The sequence below is a fragment of the Oncorhynchus keta genome, unplaced genomic scaffold, assembly GCF_023373465.1.
Source record: "Oncorhynchus keta strain PuntledgeMale-10-30-2019 unplaced genomic scaffold, Oket_V2 Un_scaffold_515_pilon_pilon, whole genome shotgun sequence".
Taxonomy (NCBI): Eukaryota; Metazoa; Chordata; class Actinopteri; order Salmoniformes; family Salmonidae; genus Oncorhynchus; species Oncorhynchus keta.
Window position 1 is genome coordinate 2175001 of NW_026290954.1, and position 27500 is coordinate 2202500.

The following is a 27500-nucleotide window of genomic DNA, read 5'->3' on the forward strand; positions in this document are numbered from 1 at the left end:
CTGTCTGTCTGTCTGTCTGTCTGTCTGTCTGTCTGTCTCTCTCCCCCATTTGTCCCCCCTGTGTCTCTCTGTGTCTCTCTCCCCCATTTGTCCCTCTGTGTCTCCCCTGTGTCTCTCTCTCTCCCCCGTGTCTCTCTGTGTCTCTCCCCCTGTGTCGCTCTGTGTCTCTATCCCCCTGTGTCTCTCTGTGTCCCTCTGTGTCTCTCTCCCCCGTGTCTCTCTGTGTCTCTCCCTGTGTCTCTCCCCTGTGTCTATCTGTGTCTCTCTCTTCCCCCTGTGTCTCTCTCTCTCCCCCCTATGTGTCTCTCTCCCCCTGTGTCTCTCTGTGTATCTCCCCCTGTGTCTCTCTGTGTCTCTCCCCCTGTGTCTCTCTGTGTCTCTCTCCCCCTGTGTCTCTCTGTGTCTCTCTCCCCCCCTGTGTCTCTCTGTGTCTCTCTCCCCCTGTGTCTCTCTGTGTCTCTCCCCCTGTGTCTCTCTCCCCCTGTGTCTCTCTGTGTCTCTCTCCCCTGTGTCTCTCTGTGTCTCTCTCCCCCCTGTGTCTCTCTGTGTCTCTCCCCCCCCTGTGTCTCTCTCCCCCTGTGTCTCTCTGTGTCTCTCTCCCCCTGTGTCTCTCTCCCCGCCTGTGTCACTCTGTGTCTCTCTCCCCCTGTGTCTCTCTGTGTCTCTCTCCCCCTGTGTCTCTCTCTCTCCCCCTTGTGTCCCCCTTGTGTCTCTCTGTGTCTCTCCCCCTGTGTCTCTCTTCCCCTGTGTCTCTCTTCCCCCTGTGTCTCCCCCTGTGTCCCCCTGTGTCTCTCTCCCCCTGTGTCTTTCTGTGTCTCTCTCTCCCCTGTGTCTCTCTCCCCCTGTGTCTCTCTCCCCCCCTGTGTCTCTCTGTGTCTCTCTCCCCCTGTGTCTCTCTGTGTCTCTATCCCCCCGATGTCCCTCTTTTCCCCCCTGTGTCTCTCTGTGTCTCTCTTCCCCCTTGTGTCTCTCTCCCCCCTGTGTCTCTCTCCCCCTGTATTTCTCTCCCCCCGTGTCTCTCTGTGTCTCTCTGTGTCTCTCTTCCCCCCTGTATTTCTCTCCCCCCTGTGTCTCTCTGTGTCTCTCTCCCCCCCTGTGTCTCTCTGTGTCTCTCTCCCCTCCTGTGTCTCTCTGTGTCTCTCTCCCCCCCTGTGTCTCTCTGTGTCTCTCTCCCCCCCTGTGTCTCTCTGTGTCTCTCTCCCCCCCTGTGTCTCTCTGTGTCTCTCTTCCCCCCTGTGTCTCTCTCCCCCTGTGTCTCTCTCTCTTCCCCCTGTGTCTCTCTCCCCCTGTGTCTCTCTCCCCCCTGTATTTCTCTCCCCCCTGTGTCTCTCTGTGTCTCTCTGTGTCTCTCTTCCCCCCTGTGTCTCTCTCCCCCCTGTGTCTCTCTCCCCCCCTGTGTCTCTCTGTGTTTCTCTCTCTCTTTCTCCCCCCCTCTCTCGCTATCTCTGTCATTCTCTCCTCTCTCAGGGGCGTGTGGAACATTCCTTACATGGCTCATATATACTTGATAAAGGGAGAAGTCCTGAGAAACGAGCTGAAGGAGAGGAAACATTTTGTTTTGGAGAAACTGGATCCTGACATGGCTCTCTGTAGACACGCTAGAGAATTGGTAAGACCGCTCAGATAACGCCTGAGTTATTACGTTTCTCAGTATAAGAGTTAGAATGATCAAGATCTAGCAGCTACTGCATTGACAGTAATACACTGTTTAGATTAGAAGCATACAGGACATCTGGTTTATGTAAGGCAGAATACGAGGACGTTTGGAGGAAGTTTAATGGACAAATGGCTCTTCCTCTGTGTCCATAGACATCCAGATTTATCTTATGTTAACTTATGTTAGCTTACGTTCACTGTCTGTCTGTCTGTCTGTCTGTCTGTCTGTCTGTCTGTCTGTCTGTCTGTCTGGTATCCTGTACACTGTCTGTCTGTCTGTCTGTCTGTCTGTCTGTCTGTCTGTCTGTCTGTCTGTCTGGTATCCTGTACACTGTCTGTCTGTTTCTCTGTCTGTCTGTCTGTCTGTCTGTCTGTCTGTCTGTCTGTCTGTCTGTCTGTCTGTCTGTCTGTCTGGTATCCTGTACACTGTCTGTCTGTCTGTCTCCACGTGCTGTCTGTCTGTCTCTGTCTCTGTTTCTCTGTCGGTCTGTCTCCATGTGCTGTCTGTCTGTCTGTCTGTCTGTCTGTCTGTCTGTCTGTCTGTCTGTCTGTCTGTCTGTCTGTCTGTCTGTCTCCACGTGCTGTCTGTCTGTCTCTGTCTCTGTTTCTCTGTCGGTCTGTCTCCATGTGCTGTCTGTCTGTCTGTCTGTCTGTCTGTCTGTCTGTCTGTCTGTCTGTCTGTCTGTCTGACTCTGTCTCTGTTTCTCTGTCGGTCTGTCTCCATGTGCTGTCTGTTTCTCTGTCTGTCTGTCTGTCTGTCTCCATGTGCTGTCTGTTTCTCTGTCTGTCTGTCTGTCTGTCTCCATGTGCTGTCTGTTTCTCTGTCTGTCTGTCTGTCTCTCCATGTGCTGTCTGTTTCTCTGTCTGTCTGTCTGTCTGTCTGTCTGTCTGTCTGTCTGTCTGTCTGTCTGTCTGTCTGTCTGTCTGTCTGTCTGTCTGTCTTCCTTCTGTCTGTCAAGATCTTGTCTGTTTACAACAGCCTCTGTTGTGCGTTCAGGTTCAGGGCCTCCTCTCCCCTCCTCTCCTCTCCTCTCCTCTCCTCTCCTCTCCTCTCCTCTCCTCTCCTCTCCTCTCCCCTCCCTCCCTCTCCCTCCCCCTCCTCTCCTCTCCTCTCCTCTCTCAGTCTCCCTTACCTCTCCCCTCCTCCCGTCTTTCCTCCTCCCCTCTCCTCTCTGGTCCTCTCTCGGTCTCCCTCCTCCTGTTCTCTCCTCTCCTCTGTCATGTGACCATGTGGCAATGTCTGGCTGTCTTCTAAACTGTATTTTGTAACTTCCGTTTGCCCTGTAGACTTTGTCACGTGTCACCCCATGCTAACACGTACTACCACAGAGCTCTGCTCTGAGTGTATGCACCTCTGCATCGCTTCACTCTGTCCCAGCATGCAACACTCACTAAGATAATAACTACCAAAACACCAGCTTCGGTGGGAGTCTTGGTCTTCCTCATGCAGCTCATGTCCTCTCCTTCCCATGCCTCCTCCTCCTGTATGTTACATCTTACCTACCTGTCGACCAAGCTCTCTCTCTCTGACAAAACGTACCGTTACACCATTTACACCGTGCTTTTCCCTCTCTTTTAGACCAATCACAGAGAGAAAGACTCCCCCAACCCGGAAACATTCCATATGCTCAGAGTCCCAAAGGTTTTTAACAGCTTTCATTATTCTACTTTGTATAGATAACCATTTCCTATGTCCGGCCCATCGTAGAACCTATGTCCGGCCCATCGTAGAACCTATATCCGGCCCATCGTAGAACCTATATCCGGCCCATCGTAGAACCTATATCCGGCCCATCGTAGAACCTATATCCGGCCCATCGTAGAACCTATGTCCGGCCCATCGTAGAACCTATGTCCGGCCCATCGTAGAACCTATGTCCAGCCCATCGTAGAACCTATGTCCGGCCCATCGTAGAACCTTTGTCCAGCCCAACGTAGAACCTTTGTCCAGCCCATCGTAGAACCTTTGTCCGGCCCAACGTAGAACCTTTGTCCCGCCATCCCCCCAAAAATGGAAAATTCAGTACCTGAATTCCAATGGACATGTTTTTCCATCAAAGCATTACAATATCACCCTTTCTAGAGCTATTTATTTGATACATGATGATATAAACATAAAGTATCGAATCATCTCCAGAGTAGTGACTTCTTTCAGGAAGTCTGCCGAGGCCTCTTAGAGGAGCCAAACCAATAGAGATAAAGCTGTGTATCTCCACACCCCTTTTGAAAATGGATGTTAACCTTCTGCCTGTGATGAGTTAGAGACTGAGGAGAGGTTAGAGACTGAGGAATCTGTTGTAGTTCCTCCCACCCCTCAAGGAATACTTAACAGGAGAATAAAGATCAGATATACACTAAAGTATGTGGACAACTACTTGTCGAATATTTCATAAAAAATGTATTGCCATTAATATGGAGTTGGTCCCCCCTTTGCTGCTATAACAGCCTCCACTCTTCTAGGAAGGCTTTCCACTAGATGTTGGAACATCGCTGTAATAACAGCCTCCACTCTTCTGGGAAGGCTTTCCACTAGATGTTAGAACATTGCTGCTATAACAGCCTCCACTCTTCTAGGAAGGCTTTCCGCTAGATGTTGGCACATTGCTGCTATAACAGCCTCCACTCTTCTGTGAAGGCTTTCCACTAGATGTTAGAACATTGCTGCTATAACAGCCTCCGCTCTTCTGGGAAGGTTTTTCACTAGATGTTAGAACATTGCTGCTATAACAGCCTCCACTCTTCTGTGAAGGCTTTCCACTAGATGTTAGAACATTGCTGCTATAACAGCCTCCGCTCTTCTGGGAAGGTTTTTCACTAGATGTTAGAACATTGCTGCTATAACAGCCTCCACTCTTCTGGGAAGGCTTTCCACTAGATGTTGGAACATTGCTGCTATAACAGCCTCCGCTCTTCTGGGAAGGCTTTCCACTAGATGTTGGAACATTGCTGCGGGGACTTGCTTACATTCAACCACAAGAGCATTAGTGAGGTCGGACAATGATGTTGGTGAGATTAGGCCCGGCTCGCAGTCGGCGCTCCAATTTATCCCAAATGTGTTCAATGGGGTTGAGGTCAGGGCTCTGTGCAGGCCAGTCAACTTCTTCCTCACCAATCTCGACAAACCATTTCTGTTTGGACCTCACTTTGTGCACGGGGGCATTGTCATGCTGAAACAGGAAAGGGCCTTCCCCAAACTGTTGAAGCCACAACAGGTTGGAATGTTGATTCCAGAATCATTTAGAATGTATGCTGTGCAACCGAGGACAGACCATCGTTAAGATTTCCCTTCCCTGGAATTAAGCCGGGCCTGAACCACTTCACAAAACAGCACTTACAGTCCCCAGGGAACAGGAATTACTCCTCCACCACCAAACTTTACAGTTGGCACTATGCATTGGGAATGTTTGTCTATGGAGATCGCATGTCTGTCTGCTCGATTTTATGCAACTTTCAACAACGGGTGTTGTTGAAATAGCCGAATCCACTAATTTGAAGGGGTGTCCACATAGTTTGTGCATGTAGTGTATCAGTCCGTGAGAGCTATAGTAACGGAGGTATAGTCGCGGAGCTGCTATAGTCGCAGAGCTGCTATCATCACAGAGCTGCTATAGTCACGGAGCTGCTATAGTCACGGAGCTGCTATAGTCACAGAGCTGCTATAGTCACGGAGCTGCTATAGTCACAGAGCTGCTATAGTCGCAGAGCTGCTATAGTCACGGAGCTGCTATAGTCACGGAGCTACTATAGTCACGGAGCTGCTATAGTCACGGAGCTGCTATAGTCACGGAGCTGCTGTCGTCACGGAGCTGCTATAGTAACGGAGCTACTATAGTCAGGGAGCTTCTATAGTCACGGAGCTGCTATAGTAACGGAGCTACTATAGTCACGTAGCTTCTATAGTTACGGAGCTGCTATAGTCACGGAGCTGCTATAGTCACGTAGCTGCTATAGTCACGGAGCTACTATAGTCACGTAGCTTCTATAGTTACGGAGCTACTATAGTCAGGGAGCTTCTATAGTCACGGAGCTGCTATAGTCACGGAGCTGCTGTGGTCACGTAGCTGCTATAGTCACGGAGCTACTATAGTCACTGAGCTACTGTAGTCACGTAGATACTATCGTCACAGAGCTGCTATAGTCACGGAGCTGCTATGGTCACGTAGCTACTACAGTCGCGGAGCTACTATAGTCACGGAGCTGCTATAGTCACGGAGCTGCTATAGTCACGGAGCTGCTATAATAACGGAGCTGCTATAATAACGGAGCTGCTATAATAACGGAGCTGTTATAGTTACGGAGCTGCTATAGTAACGGAGCTATGGTCACGTAGCTACTATAATCACAGAGCTACTATGGTCACGGAGCTACTATAGTAATTGAGCTATAGTCACGGAGCTATAGTAACGTAGCTATAGTCGCGGAGCTACTATAGTAACAGAGCTACTATGGTCACAGAGCTACTATAGTCACGGAGCTATAGTAACGTAGCTATAGTCGCGGAGCTACTATAGTAACAGAGCTACTATAGTCACGGAGCTACTATAGTCACGGAGCTACTATAGTAATAGAGCTACTATGGTCACGGAGCTACTATAGTCACGGAGCTACTATAGTCACGGAGCTACTATAGTAATTGAGCTATAGTCACGGAGCTATAGTAACGGAGCTACTATAGTCACGGAGCTACTATAGTCACGGAGCTACTATAGTCACGGAGCTGCTATAGTCAGGGAGCTACTATAGTAACAGAGCTACTATGGTCACGGAGCTACTATAGTCACGGAGCTACTATAGTCACGGAGCTACTATAGTCACGGAGCTACTATAGTCACGGTACTACTATAGTAATTGAGCTATAGTCACGGAGCTATAGTAACGTAGCTATAGTCGCGGAGCTACTATAGTAACAGAGCTACTATAGTCACGGAGCTATAGTCGCCGAGCTACTATTGTCGTGGGGCTACTATAGTAATGGAGCTACTATAGTCACGGAGCTACTATAGTCACGGAGCTATAGTAACGGAGCTGCTATAGTAACGGAGCTACTATAGTCGTGGAGCTACTATAGTCACGGAGCTATAGTAACGGAGTTGCTATAGTAACGGAGCTACTATAGTCACGGAGCTATAGTCACAGAGCTATAGTAACGAAGCTGCTATAGTAACAGAGCTACTATAGTCGTGGAGCTACTATAGTCACGTAGCCACTATAGTCACGGAGCTACTATCGTCGCGGAGCTACTATAGTCACGCAGCTACTGTAGTCTCTGAGCTACTATAGTCACTTAGCTACTATAGTCATGTAGATACTATAGTCGCGGAGCTACTATAGTCACGGAGCTACTATATGGAGCTACTATAGTCACGTAGCTACTATAGTCACGTAGATACTATAGTCGTGGAGCTACTATAGTCGCGGAGCTACTATAGTCACGTAGCTACTGTAGTCTCTGAGCTACTATAGTCACTTAGCTACTATAGTCACGTAGATACTATAGTCGCGGAGCTACTATTGTCACGTAGCTACTGTAGTCTCTGAGCTACTATAGTCACGTAGATACTATAGTCGCGGAGCTACTATAGTCGCGGAGCTACTATATGGAGCTACTATAGTTGCGGAGCTACTATATGGAGCTACTATAGTTGCGGAGCTACTATATGGAGCTACTATAGTTGCGGAGCTACTATATGGAGCTACTATAGTTGCGGAGCTACTATATGGAGCTACTATAGTTGCGGAGCTACTATATGGAGCTACTATAGTTGCGGAGCTACTATATGGAGCTACTATAGTCGCGGAGCTACTATATGGAGCTACTATATGGAGCTACTATAGTTGCGGAGCCATAGTAATTTTCTCCTGCAGGTTCCCAGCAGTCATGATGCTTATTCCCCTATCCCCCTTCAGATCTATACATGTGAGAAGCTTCTCTCCCTAAACACATCCCCAACGCTCTGACCGTCTCACACTAGGCTAGCTGATCAGACCTAGACTATCAGGACAACACCATCAGTACAAACTCCCTCCTAAAACCACTTCAATAAAATCATAAATCATTTATTTGGAGAAATACTTTGTATTAGGAACAGATGGTTTGAAATCCCAAACAAGCCAAACCTCTCAGCTGCATTCTGGGAAAAGACAGAAAGCCAAGTCTGAGAGTGGGTCCAGTTCAGCTGCGTCCTTCCTCCCCCCCCACAGTGCAACGCCAGACGCCCTCCCTCCCTGTCCCTCCCCCTATCATGTCCCCTCCCTCCCCCTATCATGTCCCCTCCCTGTCCCTCCCTCTCCCTACCATGTCCCCTCCCTCCCTGTCCCTCCCCCTATCATGTCCCCTCCCTGTCCCTCCCTCTCCCTACCATGTCCCCTCCCTCCCTGTCCCTCCCTCTCCCTACCATGTCCTCCCTCTCCCTACCATGTGCCCTCCCTGTCCCTCCCCCTATCATGTCCCCTCCCTGTCCCTCCCTCTCCCTACCATGTCCCCTCCCTCCCTGTCCCTCCCCCTATCATGTCCCCTCCCTGTCCCTCCCTCTCCCTACCATGTCCCCTCCCTCCCTGTCCCTCCCTCTCCCTACCATGTCCTCCCTCTCCCTACCATGTGCCCTCCCTGTCCCTCCCCCTATCATGTCCCCTCCCTGTCCCTCCCTCTCCCTATCATGTCCCCTCCATGTCTCTCCCTTCCCCTATCATGTCCCCTCCCTGTCCCTCCCTCTCCCTATCATGTCCCCTCCCTGTCCCTCCCTCCCCCTATCATGTCCCCTCCCTGTCCCTCCCTCTCCCTACCATGTCCACTCCCTGTCTCTCCCTCCCCCTAACATGTCCCTTCCCTCCTTGTCCCTTCCCCTATCCTGTCCCCTCCCTCTCCCTACCATGTCCCCTCCCTCCCCCTACCATGTCCCCTCCCTCCCCCTACCATTTCCCCTCCCTCCCCCTACCATGTCCCCTCCCTCCCCCTACCATGTCCCCTCCCTCCCCCTACCATGTCCCCTCCCACCCTGCCCTTCCTCTCCCCCATTAATATCCCAGTATTATTAATTGACATGTGGTTCTCATTGTTTAGTTTCTAAAACTCCCAGCACACTCCGTCAGGAAGCCAGGGGTTGTTCTGTTTTATTCAGTTTGTGAAAACAGCTGTAAACAACGAAAGCAGATGTACTTCTACTTAATGACTGAGCATTGTGGGAAGGCTAATTTTGACTTTCTCTGTCCGCCACAGGGAATGTTCATGTACATTACGAACCGCCATGAGTTTGGAAGGCTAATATCCACAGCCAGCTTTAACACGTCACACTATAACAGTGATCTGTGGCAGATATATGAAAATCCAATGGTAGGTCCTGCCTACTTTTTGTTTTCTCATTAAATATGTTTTGATGGCATGAGATACGATAGCCATTTGTCTGTATTGTTTGTAGTAAATTAAAAATTTGCTTGTGAACTCTGCTTGGCTGATAAGGATCTGTGATGTACTGTGGATTCTGGGTTGTGTATGGTACCCATCTGCCTCTGTCTCTCTGTCTCTCTACCCCCTCTCTCTCTCTCCTCTCTCTCTCTCTCTCTCTCTCTCTCTCTCTCTCTCTCTCTCATCTCTCTCTATCCATGTACCAGGACTGGAAGGAGAAATACATCCACCCCAACTACACACGCATCTTCACAGAGAACTACTTAGAAGAGGTGTGTGCACACATGCCAGGTTACATAGAGCTCATTCATTTAGTCTGCTGCTGGACAGACACACCATAGAGCTCATTCATTTAGTCTGCAGCTGGACAGACACACTATAGAGCTCATTCATTTAGTCTACAGCTGGACAGACACACTATAGAGCTCATTCATTTAGTCTGCAGCTGGACAGACACACTATAGAGCTCATTCATTTAGTCTACAGCTGGACAGACACACTATAGAGCTCATTCATACAGTCTGCTGCTGGACAGACACTATAGAGCTCATTCATACGGTCTACCGCTGGACAGACACATTATAGAGCTCATTCATTTAGTCTACAGCTGGACAGACACACTATAAGAGTACTTAACCTTTATTTTTTCTGATCGTCTTTCAACAATACCTCATGTTTCTCCATGTAGATAGAGTAGCATAGACTAATGCTTCCTAACTTCCTGAGTTATTATTTTGTTTGTGAGTTCCTGATTTCATTGAAATTGTTGAAGTTGATAAATGTAGATTGATTCGTCTTCTGATGCCTCGTCCTTCTAAACGTGTGTGTGTCTCCTCTAGCCGTGTCCAGATGTGTTCTGGTTCCCGGTCTTCACGGAGCGGGCCTGTGATGAGCTGGTGGAGGAGATGGAACACTACGGGTCCTGGTCTGGAGGCAACCACGAGGTCAGAGGTCAAACATAGTACATACTGTTCCCTTTCCGTATACACCCAGTCAGATCTGTTATTATTACACAAAGGGCCGGGATTAAAACAGAGCCGGCAGATTTTAGAGGCAATTTCCTCACCGGGTGTTCACGGAGCATCCAGTCCCTTTAAAATGGTGTTACACCTGCATTATTATTACTATTATTATTATTACTAGTATTATTATTACTATTATTATTACTAGTATTATTATTATTATTACTAGTATTATTATTACTAGTATTATTATTACTATTATTATTATTACTAGTATTATTATTATTATTATTATTATTATTACTAGTATTATTATTACTAGTATTATTATTATTATTATTATTATTATTACTAGTATTATTATTACTAGTATTATTATTACTATTACTAGTATTATTGTTACTAGTATTATTATTACTATTATTATTATTACTAGTATTATTATTACTAGTATTATTATTATTATTATTAGTATTATTATTACTAGTATTATTATTACTATTACTAGTATTATTATTACTAGTATTATTATTACTAGTATTATTATTACTAGTATTATTATTACTATTACTAGTATTATTATTACTATTATTATTACTAGTATTATTATTATTATTACTAGTATTATTATTACTATTATTATTATTACTAGTATTATTATTATTATTATTATTATTATTACTAGTATTATTATTACTAGTATTATTATTACTATTACTAGTATTATTGTTACTAGTATTATTATTACTATTATTATTATTACTAGTATTATTATTACTAGTATTATTATTATTATTAGTAGTATTATTATTACTAGTATTATTATTACTATTACTAGTATTATTATTACTAGTATTATTATTACTAGTATTATTATTACTAGTATTATTATTACTATTACTAGTATTATTATTACGATTATTATTATTACTAGTATTATTACTAGTATTAGTATTACTATTACTAGTATTATTATTACTAGTATTATTATTACTAGTATTATTATTACTAGTATTATTATTACTAGTATTATTATTACTATTACTAGTATTATTATTACGATTATTATTATTACTATTATTATTACTAGTATTAGTATTACTATTACTAGTATTATTATTACTAGTATTATTATTACTAGTATTATTATTACTATTATTATTATTACTATTACTAGTATTAATATTACTATTATTATTATTACTATTACTAGTATGATTATTATTATTACTAGTATTATTATTACTATTACTAGTATTATTATTACTAGTATTATTATTATTACTAGTATTATTATTACTAGTATTATTATTACTAGTATTATTATTACTATTATTATTATTATTACTATTACTAGTATTATTATTACTATTACTAGTATTATTATTACTATTATTATTATTACTAGTATTATTATTACTATTATTATTATTACTATTACTAGTATTATTATTACTATTATTATTATTATTATTACTAGTATTATTACTAGTATTATTATTAATATTACTAGTATTATTATTACTATTATTATTACTAGTATTATTATTACTAGTATTATTATTATAATTACTAGTATTATTATTACTAGTATTATTATTACTATTATTATTATTACTATTATTATTATTACTATTATTATTACTAGTATTATTATTATTATTACTAGTATTATTATTACTAGTATTATTACTAGTATTATTATTACTAGTATTATTATTACTAGTATTATTATTATTATTATTGTTACTAGTATTATTATTACTTATATTATTATTACTAGTATTATTATTACTAGTATTATTATTATTTTATTATTATTATTATTATTATTTTATTATTATTATTATTACTGTAAGTATTATTACTGTAAGTATTATTACTTCTACACCTGCATTGCTTGCTGTTTGGGGTTTTAGGCTGGGTTTCTGTACAGCACTTTGAGATATCAGCTGATGTACGAAGGGCTATATAAATACATTTGATTTGATTTGATTTGATTATAGCGCCCCTTGGATTGAACCCTGACCATGCTGTTGTTAATACTATTGTAGTTGGCAGATCTGACTTTAAAACAGCAATTAAAGGGGTTTTGATACCTGTTTTAATTCATGTGCGTAGTTTTATGTAGTGCTATATTATATTATTAACTCATGTTCATAGTACAGGTGTGTAGTTTTATGTAGTCCTGTATTATATTATTATCTCATGTTCATAATTAATGTGTGTAGTTTTATGTAGTGCTGTATTATATTATTAACTCATGTTCATAGTACAGGTGTGTAGTTTTATGTAGTCCTGTATTATATTATTGATATATGACAGGTGTGTAGTTTTATGTAGTCCTGTATTATATTATTAACTCATGTTCATAGTTAATGTGTGTAGTTTTATGTAGTCCTGTATTATATGATTAACTCATGTTCATAGTACAGGTGTGTAGTTTTATGTAGTCCTGTATTATATTATTAACTCATGTTCATAGTACATGTATATGATTGATATATGACAGGTGTGTAGTTCTGAGATACCTGGTGTCTGTGAGTCATGAGGTTGATCTCTGCCTAATGTAGCAGAGCGTAACAGAAACGCCTGAGCGGCTTTCTGGTCCTGGCGAGAGAGAGAAAGTAACTGGGGGGGGGGTCCTCTTCTGCACTGTTCAACCAATCCAGTGAATGTGGAGGAGGACTTAAAGTGGAGTGTCTCCTTGATAAGGATCAAAAAAGAGGAAGTCTCAGCACAGGCTCTCTTTCCATTTCCCCTGAAAACCGGATACACTCTGTTGTAGCCGACCCCGTAAATGGGGGGGGGGGGGTGTCACTGCCAATCCAGGTCGTTCAGGTTTAAACCCACACACACCCTCATCTGTCATCATCCCTAACATCCATCACCCTGGAGACAGCAGTCTCACACAGCCTCACGGAGGAGGTTCTGGTAGGTTCTATCAATGTCCTGTTGTTGTTCTTTACTATCAGGACAAGAGGATCACTGGCGGCTATGAGACCGTGCCGACTGATGACATCCACATGAAGCAGATCGGTTACGACAAGGAGTGGCTACACTTCATCAGAGAGTTCATATCCCCCGTCACTCTCAAAGTCTTCTCCGGATACTACACCAAGGTGCCTGTCTGTCTGTCTGTCTGTCTGTCTGTCTGTCTGTCTGTCTGTCTGTCTGTCTGTCTGTCTGTCTGTCTGTCTGTCTGTCTGTCTGTCTGTCTGTCTGTCTGCCTCTGTCTGTCTGTCTGTCTCTGTCTGTCTGTCTGTCTGTCTGTCTGTCTGCCTGCTCCTGGCATCTGCCTCCTGTTACTCAACCCTCCTGTCTGTCTGTCTGTCTGTCTGTCTGTCTGTCTGTCTGTCTGTCTGTTCATCAACCCTCCTGTCTGCCAACCTCCTGTTGTCTCAACCCTCCTGTTCTGTTACTCAACCTCCTGTCTTCTGTCTGTCTGTTACATCTGCCTCCTGTGCCTGCCTGCCTCCTGTCTGTCAACCCTCTGTCTGTCTGTCTGTCTGTCTGTCAACCTCCTGTTACATCAACCCTCCTGTTACATCAACCTCCTGTTACCCTCCTGTTACATCAACCCTCCTGTTCATGTCCCTCCTGTTACATCAACCCTCCTGTTACATCAACCCTCCTGTTACATCAACCCTCCTGTTACATCAACCCTCCTGTTACATCAACCCTCCTGTTACATCAACCCTCCTGTTACATCAACCCTCCTGTTACATCAACCCTCCTGTTACATCAACCCTCCTGTTACATCAACCCTCCTGTTACATCAACCCTCCTGTTACATCAACCCTCCTGTTACATCAACCCTCCTCCTGTTACATCAACCCTCCTGTTACATCAACCCTCCTGTTACATCAACCCTCCTGTTACATCAACCCTCCTGTTACATCAACCCTCCTGTTACATCAACCCTCCTGTTACATCAACCCTCCTGTTACATCTGTTACCCCTCCTGTTACATCAACCCTCCTGTTACATCAACCCTCCTGTTACATCAACCCTCCTGTTACATCAACCCTCCTGTTACATCAACCCTCCTGTTACATCAACCCTCCTGTTACCTCCTGTTACATCAACCCTCCTGTTACATCAACCCTCCTGTTACCTGTTACATCAACCCTCCTGTTACATCAACCCTCCTGTTACATCAACCCTCCTGTTACCTGTTACATCAACCCTCCTGTTACATCAACCCTCCTGTTACCCTCCTGTTACATCAACCCTCCTGTTACATCAACTCCTGTTACATCAAACCTCCTGTTACATCAACCCTCCTGTTACCTGTTACATCAACCCTCCTGTTACATCAACCCTCCTGTTACCTCAACCCTCCTGTTACATCAATCCTCCTGTTACATCAACCCTCCTGTTACATCAACCCTCCTGTTACCTGTTACATCAACCCTCCTGTTACATCAACCCTCCTGTTACATCAACCCTCCTGTTACCTGTTACATCAACCCTCCTGTTACATCTGCTCCTGTTACCTGTTACATCAACCCTCCTGTTACATCAACCCTCCTGTTACATCAACCCTCCTGTTACATCAACCCTCCTGTTACATCAACCCTCCTGTTACCTGTTACATCAACCCTCCTGTTACATCAACCCTCCTGTTACATCAACCCTCCTGTTACATCAACCCTCCTGTTACCTGTTACATCAACCCTCCTGTTACCTCAACCCTCCTGTTACCTCCTGTTACCTCAACCCTCCTGTTACATCAACCCTCCTGTTACATCAACCCTCCTGTTCCTGTTACATCAACCCTCCTGTTACATCAACCCTCCTGTTACATCAACCCTCCTGTTACATCAACCCTCCTGTTACATCAACCCTCCTGTTACATCAACCCTCCTGTTACCTCAACCCTCCTGTTACATCAACCCTCCTGTTACATCAACCCTCCTGTTACCTGTTACATCAACCCTCCTGTTACATCAACCCTCCTGTTTCATCAACCCTCCTGTTACCTGTTACATCAACCCTCCTGTTACATCAACCCTCCTGTTACCTGGTACCTCAACCCTCCTGTTACCTCAACCCTCCTGTTACCTCAACCCTCCTGTTACATCAACCCTCCTGTTACATCAACCCTCCTGTTACCTCAACCCTCCTGTTACATCAACCCTCCTGTTACATCAACCCTCCTGTTACCTCAACCCTCCTGTTACATCAACCCTCCTGTTACCTCAACCCTACTGTTACCTCAACCCTCCTGTTACCTCAACCCTCCTGTTACATCAACCCTCCTGTTACATCAACCCTCCTGTTACATCAACCCTCCTGTTACCTCAACCCTCCTGTTACATCAACCCTCCTGTTACATCAACCCTCCTGTTACATCAACCCTCCTGTTACATCAACCCTCCTGTTACATCAACCCTCCTGTTACCTCAACCCTCCTGTTACCTCAACCCTCCTGTTACCTCAACCCTCCTGTTACGCCAACCCTCCTCCGTAGTGCATGACAGATTTCTTCAGTATATTTATTCGCAATTATCCAACATCCCCTTCAGATCTATTGTTCGATGCGTCAGTGATTTATACGTTGAGAAAGCAGATAATGACAAGGAGCTTGTGAAAGACATCAAAAGGGTTTCCAGTCAAACTCCTCGATAAGGCCAAAGAGGAGACACTGTGTTCAGCCTGTGGATCCAGAAAGATTCCCTTTTGAAGAAGATTTCAATGTCCCCTTCCCCTGCAGGACATCTTTACAATTTCTCGTCCAATGAGAGAACTAATAGGATGCCCAGCTTGTACAAAATGAGCAGGAACTAGATTTTTGTTGGTCTCACCTGTCCATATATTGCAGTTTTGTCATACAACCCAATGTCACAGATGTCTCAAGTTTTGAGGGAACGTGCAGTAGGCATGCTGACTGCAGGAATGTCCACCAGAGCTGTTTCCAGATAATTTATTGCTCATTTATCTACCACAAGCCAACTCAAAAGTTGTTTTAGATCATTTAGCAGTTCATCCAACTGGCCTCACAACCACAGACCATGTGTCCAGGACCTCCACATCCGGATACTTCGCCAGCGGGATCGTCTTGAGACCAGCCACCCGGACAGCTGATGAAACTGTGGGTTTGCACAACCAAATCATTTCTGCACAAACTATCAGAAACCGTCTGAGGGAAGCTCATCTACAAGCTTATCGTCCTCACCAGGGTCTTGACCTGAATGCAGTTTGGCGTCGTAACCGACTTCAGTAGGCCAAATACTCACCTTCGATGACCACTGACATGCTGGATAAGTGTGCACTTCACGGATGAATCCCGGTTTCAACTGTACCAGGCAGATAGCAGACATGTGGCCAAGTGGTTTGCTGATTTTAATGTTGTGAACAAAGTGCCCCATGGTGTGGTTATGGTGTGGGCAGGCAGAATCTACGGACAACGAACACAATTTAATTTAATCGTTGGCAATTTGAATGAACAGAGATACCGTGAGGAGATCCTGAGGCCCATTGTCGTGTCATTCATCTGCCACCATCGCCTCATGTTTCAGCATGATGACGCACGACCCCATGTCACAAGGATCTGTTACACAATTCCTGGAAGCTGAAAATGTCCCAGTTCTTCCATGGCCTGCATATTCACCAGACATGTCACCCGTTGAGCATGTTTGGGATGCTCTGGATCGACGTGTACGACAGTGTGTTCCAGTTCCTCCATACTCACCAGACATGTATTCCAGTTCGTGTTCCAGTTCCAATATCACACAGCCATTGAAGAGGAACTTCCCACAGGCCACAATCCAATTGAAGAGGAGATGGGACATGAGGCAAATTCCACAGGCCACAGATCAACAAGCCTGATCAACTCTGGTTGTCTGAAGGAGATGTGTCACAGCTGCATGAGACAAATGGATCACAACAGATACCTTTTTTTTTTTTTAAAGGTATCTGTGACCAACAAATGCATATCTGTATTCCCAGTCATGTGAAATCCATAGATTATTATATTATTATTATTATTATTATATATTATGTGAAAGCCATAAATTAGGGCCTGAAATTGTTGCATGTTGCGTTGTATATTTTTGTTCAGTGTAAATGTGTTGGGCTGTTCTCCACAGGGCTATGCGGTGATGAACTTTGTAGTGAAGTACACCCCCGGGAGGCAGGCCTACCTGAGACCCCATCATGACTCCTCCACATTCACCATCAACGTTGCTCTCAACAGCAAAGGAACTGACTTCCAGGTAAAACATTGTACTGAATCTCAACACAAACGTACACCTCCCTATACACCTCCCTATACACCTCCCTCCCTATACACCTCCCTCCCTATACACCTCCCTATACACCTCCCTATACACCTCCCTCCCTATACACCTCCCTCCCTATACACCTCCCTATACACCTCCCTCCCTATACACGTCCCTATACACCTCCCTATACACCTCCCTCTCTATACACCTCCCTATACAACTCCCTATACACCTCCCTATACACCTCCCTCCCTATACATCTCCCTCCCTATATATACACCTCCCTGTACACCTCCCTATAAACCTCCCTCCCTATACATCTCCCTCCCTATACACCTCCCTGTACACCTCCCTATACATCTCCATCCCTATACCCCTCCCTGTACACCTCCCTCCCTATACACCTCCCTATACACCTCCCTATACACCGCCCTATACACCTCCCTATACACCTCCCTATACACCTCCCTCCCTATACACCTCCTATACTCTCCTATACAACTCCCTATACACATCCCTATACACCGCCCTATACACCTCCCTATACACCTCCCTATACACCTCCCTCCCTATACACCTCCCTCCCTATACACCGCCCTCCCTATACATCTCCCTCCCTATACACCTCCCTCCCTATACATCTCCCTCCCTATACATCTCCCTCCCTATACACCTCCCTCCCTATACATCTCCCTCCCTATACACCTCCCTCCCTATACATCTCCCTCCCTATACATCTCCCTCCCTATACACCTCCCTCCCTATACATCTCCCTCCCTATACATCTCCCTCCCTATACATCTCCCTCCCTATACATCTCCCTCCCTATACATCTCCCTCCCTATACACCTCCCTCCCTATACACCTCCCTCCCTATACATCTCCCTCCCTATACATCTCCCTCCCTATACACCTCCCTCCCTATACATCTCCCTCCCTATACCTCTCCCTCCCTATACATCTCCCTCCCTATACACCTCCCTCCCTATACACCTCCCTCCCTATACATCTCCCTCCCTATACATCTCCCTCCCTATACACCTCCCTCCCTATACATCTCCCTCCCTATACACCTCCCTCTACACCTCCCTATACACCTCCCTCCCTATACACCTCCCTGTACACCTCCCTCCCTATACACATCCCTCCCTATACACATCCCTCCCTATACACCTCCCTATACACCTCCCTCCCTGTACACCTCCCTGTACACATCCATATACACCTCCCTCCCTATACACCTCCCTGTACACCTCCCTATACACCTCCCTCCCTGTACACCTCCCTCCCTATATATACACCTCCCTGTACACCTCCCTATAAACCTCCCTCCCTATACATCTCCCTCCCTATATATAAACCTCCCTCCCTATACATCTCCCTCCCTATATATACACCTCCCTCCCTATACACCTCCCTATACACCTCCCTGTACACCTCCCTGTACACCTCCCTCCCTGTACATCTCCCTCCCTATACATCTCCCTGTACACATCCATATACACCTCCCTCCCTATACACCTCCCTATACACCTCCCTGTACACCTCCCTATACACCTCCCTCCCTGTACACCTCCCTCCCTATACACCTCCCTGTACACATCCATATACACCTCCCTCCCTATACACCTCCCTATACACCTCCCTGTACACCTCCCTATACACCTCCCTCCCTGTACACCTCCCTCCCTATATATACACCTCCCTGTACACCTCCCTATACACCTCTCTCCCTATACACCTCCCTCCCTGTACACCTCCCTCCCTATACACCTCCCTCCCTATACATCTCCCTCCCTATACATCTACCTCCCTATATATACACCTCCCTGTACACCTCCCTATACACCTCTCTCCCTGTACACCTCCCTCCCTATACATCTCCCTATACCCCTCCCTCCCCATACATCTCCCCATACACCTCCCTCCCTATACACCTCCCTCCCTGTACACCTCCCTCCCTATACACATCCCTCCCTATACCCCTCCCTCCCCATACACCTCCCCATACACCTCCCTCCCTATACACCTCCCTATACATCTCCCTATACCCCTCCCTCCCCATACACCTCCCCATACACCTCCCTCCCTATACACCTCCCTCCCTGTACACCTCCCTCCCTATACACCTCCCTCCCTATACACCTCCCTATACATCTCCCTATACCCCTCCCTCCCCATACACCTCCCCATACACCTCCCTCCCTATACACCTCCCTCCCTGTACACCTCCCTCCCTATACACATCCCTCCCTATACCCCTCCCTCCCCATACACCTCCCCATACACCTCCCTCCCTGTACACCTCCCTCCCTATACACATCCCTCCCTATACCCCTCCCTCCCCATACACCTCCCCATACACCTCCCTCCCCATACACCTCCCTCCCTATACACCTCCCTCCCTATACACATCCCTATACACCTCCCTATACATCTCCCTATACCCCTCCCTCCCTATACACCTCCCTATACACCTCCCTCCCCATACACCTCCCCATACACCTCCCTCCCTATACACCTCCCTCCCTGTACACAGTGTTCTGTATTATCTCCTAGTGGACAGTGTTGTGTTCTATCTCCTAGTGGACAGTGTTCTGTTCTATATCTTAGTGGACAGTGTTGTGTTCTATCTCCTAGTGGACAGTGTAGTGTTCTATCTCTAGTGGACAGTGTTGTGTTTTATCTCCTAGTGGACAGTGTTGTGTTCTATCTCCTAGTGGACAGTGTTCTGTTCTATATCTTAGTGGACAGTGTTGTGTTCTATCTCCTAGTGGACAGTGTTGTGTTCTATCTCCACAGTGTTGTGTTCTATCTCCTAGTGGACAGTGTTGTGTTCTATCCCCACAGTGTTGTGTTCTATCTCCTAGTGGACAGTGTTCTGTTCTATCCCCACAGAGTTCTGTTCTATCCCCAGTGTTGTGTTCTATGTCCTAGTGGACAGTGTTGTGTTTTATCTCCTAGTGGACAGTGTTCTGTTTTATCTCCTAGTGGACAGTGTTCTGTTTTATCTCCTAGTGGACAGTGTTCTGTTCTATTCCCACAGTTTTGTGTTCTATCTCTTAGTGGACAGTGTTCTGTTCTATCCCCACAGTGTTGTGTTCTATCCCCACAGTGTTCGGTTCTATCCCCACAGTGTTGTGTTCTATCCCCACAGTGTTCTGTTCTATCCCCACGGTGTTGTGTTCTATCCCCACGGTGTTGTGTTCTATGCCCACAGTGTTCTGTTCTATCCCCACAGTGTTGTGTTCTATCCCCACAGTGTTGTGTTCTATCCCCACAGTGTTGTGTTCTATCCCCACAGTGTTCTGTTCTATCCCCACAGTGTTGTGTTCTATCCCCACAGTGTTGTGTTCTATCCCCACAGTGTTGTGTTCTATCCCCACAGTGTTCTGTTCTATCCCCACAGTGTTGTGTTCTATCCCCACAGTGTTGTGTTCTATCCCCACAGTGTTGTGTTCTATCCCCACAGTGTTGTGTTCTATCCCCACAGTGTTCTGTTCTATCCCCACAGTGTTCTGTTCTATCCCCACAGTGTTCTGTTCTATCCCCACAGTGTTGTGTTCTATCCCCACGGTGTTGTGTTCTATCCCCACAGTGTTGTGTTCTATCCCCACAGTGTTATGTTCTATCCCCACGGTGTTGTGTTCTATCTCTTAGTGGACAGTGTTCGGTTCTATCCCCACAGTGTTGTGTTCTATCCCCACAGTGTTCTGTTCTATCCCCACGGTGTTGTGTTCTATCCCCACGGTGTTGTGTTCTATCCCCACAGTGTTCTGTTCTATCCCCACAGTGTTGTGTTCTATCCCCATGGTGTTGTGTTCTATCCCCACAGTGTTGTGTTCTATCCCCACAGTGTTCTGTTCTATCCCCACAGTGTTCTGTTCTATCCCCACAGTTTTCTGTTCTATCCCCACAGTGTTGTGTTCTATCCCCACAGTGTTCTGTTCTATCCCCACAGTTTTCTGTTCTATCCCCACAGTGTTGTTTTCTATCCCCACAGTGTTCTGTTCTATCCCCACAGTGTTCTGTTCTATCCCCACAGTGTTCTGTTCTATCCCCACAGTGTTGTGTTCTATCTCCTAGTGGACAGTGTTGTGTTCTATCCCCACAGTGTTCTGTTCTATCCCCACAGTTTTCTGTTCTATCCCCACAGTGTTGTGTTCTATCCCCACAGTGTTCTGTTCTATCCCCACAGTTTTCTGCTCTATCCCCACAGTGTTCTGTTCTATCCCCACAGTGTTGTGTTCTATCTCCTAGTGGACAGTGTTGTGTTCTATCCCCACAGTGTTCTGTTCTATCCCCACAGTGTTCTGTTCTATCCCCACAGTGTTCTGTTCTATCCCCACAGTGTTGTGTTCTATCTCCTAGTGGACAGTGTTCTGTTCTATCCCCACAGTGTTGTGTTCTATCTCCTAGTGGACAGTTTTCTGTTCTATCCCCACAGTGTTGTGTTCTATCCCCACAGTGTTGTGTTCTATCTCCTAGTGGACAGTGTTGTGTTCTATCCCCACAGTGTTCTGTTCTATCCCCACAGTGTTCTGTTCTATCCCCACAGTGTTGTGTTCTATCTCCTAGTGGACAGTTTTCTGTAGCTCCTGTAGCTCAGTTGGTAGAGCATGGCGCTTGTAACGCCAGGGTAGTGGGTTCAATTCCACAGAATGTTGACTGTTCTTTGGATAAAATCTAAATGGCATATATTATTATTATATTATTCTATCCCCACAGTGTTCTGTTCTATCCCCACAGTGTTGTGTTCTATCCCCACAGTGTTGTGTTCTATCCCCACAGTGTTGTGTTCTATCCCCACAGTGTTCTGTTCTATCCCCACAGTGTTGTGTTCTATCCCCACAGTGTTGTGTTCTATCCCCACAGTGTTGTGTTCTATCCCCACAGTGTTGTGTTCTATCCCCACAGTGTTCTGTTCTATCCCCACAGTGTTCTGTTCTATCCCCACAGTGTTCTGTTCTATCCCCACAGTGTTGTGTTCTATCCCCACGGTGTTGTGTTCTATCCCCACAGTGTTGTGTTCTATCCCCACGGTGTTGTGTTCTATCTCTTAGTGGACAGTGTTCTGTTCTATCCCCACAGTGTTCTGTTCTATCCCCACAGTGTTCTGTTCTATCCCCACAGTGTTGTGTTCTATCCCCACGGTGTTGTGTTCTATCCCCACAGTGTTGTGTTCTATCCCCACAGTGTTCTGTTCTATCCCCACAGTGTTCTGTTCTATCCCCACAGTTTTCTGTTCTATCCCCACAGTGTTGTGTTCTATCCCCACAGTGTTCTGTTCTATCCCCACAGTTTTCTGTTCTATCCCCACAGTGTTGTGTTCTATCTCCTAGTGGACAGTGTTGTGTTCTATCCCCACAGTGTTCTGTTCTATCCCCACAGTTTTCTGTTCTATCCCCACAGTGTTGTGTTCTATCCCCACAGTGTTCTGTTCTATCCCCACAGTTTTCTGCTCTATCCCCACAGTGTTCTGTTCTATCCCCACAGTGTTGTGTTCTATCTCCTAGTGGACAGTGTTGTGTTCTATCCCCACAGTGTTCTGTTCTATCCCCACAGTGTTCTGTTCTATCCCCACAGTGTTGTGTTCTATCTCCTAGTGGACAGTGTTCTGTTCTATCCCCACAGTGTTGTGTTCTATCTCCTAGTGGACAGTTTTCTGTTCTATCCCCACAGTGTTGTGTTCTATCCCCACAGTGTTGTGTTCTATCTCCTAGTGGACAGTGTTGTGTTCTATCCCCACAGTGTTCTGTTCTATCCCCACAGTGTTCTGTTCTATCCCCACAGTGTTGTGTTCTATCTCCTAGTGGACAGTGTTGTGTTCTATCCCCACAGTGTTCTGTTCTATCCCCACAGTGTTGTGTTCTATCCCCACAGTGTTGTGTTCTATCCCCACAGTGTTGTGTTCTATCCCCACAGTGTTCTGTTCTATCCCCACAGTGTTGTGTTCTATCCCCACAGTGTTGTGTTCTATCCCCACAGTGTTGTGTTCTATCCCCACAGTGTTGTGTTCTATCCCCACAGTGTTCTGTTCTATCCCCACAGTGTTCTGTTCTATCCCCACAGTGTTGTGTTCTATCCCCACGGTGTTGTGTTCTATCCCCACAGTGTTGTGTTCTATCCCCACAGTGTTGTGTTCTATCCCCACGGTGTTGTGTTCTATCTCTTAGTGGACAGTGTTCTGTTCTATCCCCACAGTGTTCTGTTCTATCCCCACAGTGTTCTGTTCTATTCCCACAGTGTTGTGTTCTATCCCCACAGTGTTGTGTTCTATCCCCACAGTGTTGTGTTCTATCCCCACAGTGTTCTGTTCTATCCCCACAGTGTTCTGTTCTATCCCCACAGTGTTGTGTTCTATCCCCATGGTGTTGTGTTCTATCCCCACAGTGTTGTGTTCTATCCCCACAGTTTTCTGTTCTATCCCCACAGTGTTGTTTTCTATCCCCACAGTGTTCTGTTCTATCCCCACAGTGTTCTGTTCTATCCCCACAGTGTTCTGTTCTATCCCCACAGTGTTGTGTTCTATCTCCTAGTGGACAGTGTTGTGTTCTATCCCCACAGTGTTCTGTTCTATCCCCACAGTTTTCTGTTCTATCCCCACAGTGTTGTGTTCTATCCCCACAGTGTTCTGTTCTATCCCCACAGTTTTCTGCTCTATCCCCACAGTGTTCTGTTCTATCCCCACAGTGTTGTGTTCTATCTCCTAGTGGACAGTGTTGTGTTCTATCCCCACAGTGTTCTGTTCTATCCCCACAGTGTTCTGTTCTATCCCCACAGTGTTCTGTTCTATCCCCACAGTGTTGTGTTCTATCTCCTAGTGGACAGTGTTCTGTTCTATCCCCACAGTGTTCTGTTCTATCCCCACAGTGTTCTGTTCTATCCCCACAGTGTTGTGTTCTATCTCCTAGTGGACAGTGTTGTGTTCTATCCCCACAGTGTTCTGTTCTATCCCCACAGTGTTCTGTTCTATCCCCACAGTGTTGTGTTCTATCTCCTAGTGGACAGTTTTCTGTTCTATCCCCACAGTGTTCTGTTCTATCTCCACAGTGTTGTGTTCTATCTCCTAGTGGACAGTGTTGTGTTCTATCCCCACAGTGTTCTGTTCTATCTCCACAGTGTTGTGTTCTATCCCCACAGTGTTCTGTTCTATCCCCACAGTGTTGTGTTCTATCTCCTAGTGGACAGTTTTCTGTTCTATCCCCACAGTGTTGTGTTCTATCCCCACAGTGTTCTGTTCTATCTCCACAGTGTTGTGTTCTATCCCCACCGTGTTGTGTTCTATCTCCTAGTGGACAGTTTTCTGTTCTATCCCCACAGTGTTCTGTTCTATCTCCACAGTGTTGTGTTCTATCTCCTAGTGGACAGTGTTGTGTTCTATCCCCACAGTGTTGTGTTCTATCCCCACAGTGTTGTGTTCTATCCCCACAGTGTTGTGTTCTATCTCCTAGTGGACAGTGTTCTGTTCTATCCCCACAGTTTTCTGTTCTATCCCCACAGTGTTCTGTTCTATCTCCACAGTGTTGTGTTCTATCTCCTAGTGGACAGTGTTCTGTTCTATCTCCACAGTGTTGTGTTCTATCTCCTAGTGGACAGTGTTCTGTTCTATCTCCACAGTGTTGTGTTCTATCCCCACAGTGTTCTGTTCTATCCCCACAGTGTTGTGTTCTATCTCCTAGTGGACAGTGTTCTGTTCTATCCCCACAGTGTTCTGTTCTATCTCCACAGTGTTGTGTTCTATCTCCTAGTGGACAGTGTTGTGTTCTATCCCCACAGTGTTCTGTTCTATCTCCACAGTGTTGTGTTCTATCCCCACAGTGTTCTGTTCTATCCCCACAGTGTTGTGTTCTATCTCCTAGTGGACAGTTTTCTGTTTTATCCCCACAGTGTTCTGTTCTAACTCCACAGTGTTGTGTTCTATCTCCTAGTGGACAGTGTTGTGTTCTATCCCCACAGTGTTCTGTTCTATCTCCACAGTGTTATGTTCTATCTCCTAGTGGACAGTGTTCTGTTCTATCCCCACAGTTTTCTGTTCTATCCCCACAGTGTTCTGTTCTATCTCCACAGTGTTGTGTTCTATCTCCTAGTGGACAGTGTTCTGTTCTATCCCCACAGTGTTGTGTTCTATCTCCTAGTGGACAGTGTTCTGTTCTATCCCCACAGTGTTGTGTTCTATCTCCTAGTGGACAGTGTTCTATCTCCACAGTGTTGTTCTATCTCCTAGTGGACAGTGTTCTGTTCTATCCCCACAGTTTTCTGTTCTATCCCCACAGTGTTCTGTTCTATCTCCACAGTGTTGTGTTCTATCTCCTAGTGGACAGTGTTGTGTTCTATCCCCACAGTGTTCTGTTCTATCCCCAGTGTAGTAGCTACTATCTTGTCTCATCGCTACAACTCCCGTCCGGGCTCGGGAGAGACGGAGGTTGAAAGTCATGCGTCCTCCGATACACAACCCAACCAAGCCACACTGCTTCTTAACACAGCGAGCACTGGCCCACTGTGCCACCCCACAGTGTTGTGTTCTATCCCCACAGTGTTCTGTTCTATCCCCACAGTTTTCTGTTCTATCCCCACAGTGTTGTTTTCTATCCCCACAGTGTTCTGTTCTATCCCCACAGTGTTCTGTTCTATCCCCACAGTGTTCTGTTCTATCCCCACAGTGTTGTGTTCTATCTCCTAGTGGACAGTGTTGTGTTCTATCCCCACAGTGTTCTGTTCTATCCCCACAGTTTTCTGTTCTATCCCCACAGTGTTGTGTTCTATCCCCACAGTGTTCTGTTCTATCCCCACAGTTTTCTGCTCTATCCCCACAGTGTTCTGTTCTATCCCCACAGTGTTGTGTTCTATCTCCTAGTGGACAGTGTTGTGTTCTATCCCCACAGTGTTCTGTTCTATCCCCACAGTGTTCTGTTCTATCCCCACAGTGTTCTGTTCTATCCCCACAGTGTTGTGTTCTATCTCCTAGTGGACAGTGTTCTGTTCTATCCCCACAGTGTTGTGTTCTATCTCCTAGTGGACAGTTTTCTGTTCTATCCCCACAGTGTTGTGTTCTATCCCCACAGTGTTGTGTTCTGTCTCCTAGTGGACAGTGTTGTGTTCTATCCCCACAGTGTTCTGTTCTATCCCCACAGTTTTCTGTTCTATCCCCACAGTGTTGTGTTCTATCTCCACAGTGTTCTGCTCTATCCCCACAGTGTTCTGTTCTATCCCCACAGTGTTGTGTTCTATCTCCTAGTGGACAGTGTTGTGTTCTATCCCCACAGTGTTCTGTTCTATCTCCACAGTGTTGTGTTCTATCCCCAGTGTTCTGTTCTATCCCCACAGTGTTGTGTTCTATCTCCTAGTGGACAGTTTTCTGTTCTATCCCCACAGTGTTCTGTTCTATCTCCACAGTGTTGTGTTCTATCCCCACAGTGTTCTGTTCTATCTCCACAGTGTTGTGTTCTATCCCCACCGTGTTGTGTTCTATCTCCTAGTGGACAGTTTTCTGTTCTATCCCCACAGTGTTCTGTTCTATCTCCACAGTGTTGTGTTCTATCTCCTAGTGGACAGTGTTGTGTTCTATCCCCACAGTGTTGTGTTCTATCCCCACAGTGTTGTGTTCTATCCCCACAGTGTTGTGTTCTATCTCCTAGTGGACAGTGTTCTGTTCTATCCCCACAGTTTTCTGTTCTATCCCCACAGTGTTCTGTTCTATCTCCACAGTGTTGTGTTCTATCTCCTAGTGGACAGTGTTCTGTTCTATCTCCACAGTGTTGTGTTCTATCTCCTAGTGGACAGTGTTGTGTTCTATCCCCACAGTGTTCTGTTCTATCCCCACAGTGTTCTGTTCTATCCCCACAGTGTTGTGTTCTATCTCCTAGTGGACAGTTTTCTGTTCTATCCCCACAGTGTTCTGTTCTATCTCCACAGTGTTGTGTTCTATCTCCTAGTGGACAGTGTTGTGTTCTATCCCCACAGTGTTCTGTTCTATCTCCACAGTGTTGTGTTCTATCCCCACAGTGTTCTGTTCTATCCCCACAGTGTTGTGTTCTATCTCCTAGTGGACAGTTTTCTGTTTTATCCCCACAGTGTTCTGTTCTATCTCCACAGTGTTGTGTTCTATCTCCTAGTGGACAGTGTTGTGTTCTATCCCCACAGTGTTGTGTTCTATCCCCACAGTGTTATGTTCTATCTCCTAGTGGACAGTGTTCTGTTCTATCCCCACAGTTTTCTGTTCTATCCCCACAGTGTTCTGTTCTATCTCCA

At 45.7% G+C, this 27500-nt stretch overlaps 1 protein-coding gene and 1 long non-coding RNA gene across 52 annotated transcripts in view; one reads left to right on the forward strand and one right to left on the reverse strand.

Annotated features, from left to right (window-relative positions):
* Positions 1-27500, forward strand: part of LOC127928967 (procollagen-lysine,2-oxoglutarate 5-dioxygenase 2-like) — a 188199-nt gene that overhangs the window by 157562 nt on the left and 3137 nt on the right. The window contains exons 13-19 of one of the 2 annotated variants that reach the window (XM_052516607.1): positions 1468-1609; positions 3236-3298; positions 8873-8986; positions 9265-9330; positions 9898-10002; positions 12996-13142; positions 17115-17240. In XM_052516607.1, the coding sequence (XP_052372567.1) occupies positions 1468-1609; positions 3236-3298; positions 8873-8986; positions 9265-9330; positions 9898-10002; positions 12996-13142; positions 17115-17240 (763 nt within the window). The remainder of the gene's footprint in view (positions 1-1467; positions 1610-3235; positions 3299-8872; positions 8987-9264; positions 9331-9897; positions 10003-12995; positions 13143-17114; positions 17241-27500) is intronic. The other variant, XM_052516608.1, reaches the window with a different exon arrangement.
* LOC127928968 (uncharacterized) lies at positions 13361-15531 on the reverse strand. Of its 50 annotated transcripts, none has more exons than XR_008133068.1 (7): positions 15377-15531; positions 15122-15257; positions 14880-14947; positions 14520-14710; positions 14287-14480; positions 14094-14185; positions 13624-13804 (listed from the first exon to the last, which is right to left on the reverse strand). It is a non-coding gene; the product is annotated as an uncharacterized LOC127928968 (long non-coding RNA). The 50 variants fall into 50 exon arrangements; XR_008133043.1 differs by having other exon boundaries at positions 15309-15531; XR_008133067.1 differs by having other exon boundaries at positions 15292-15531.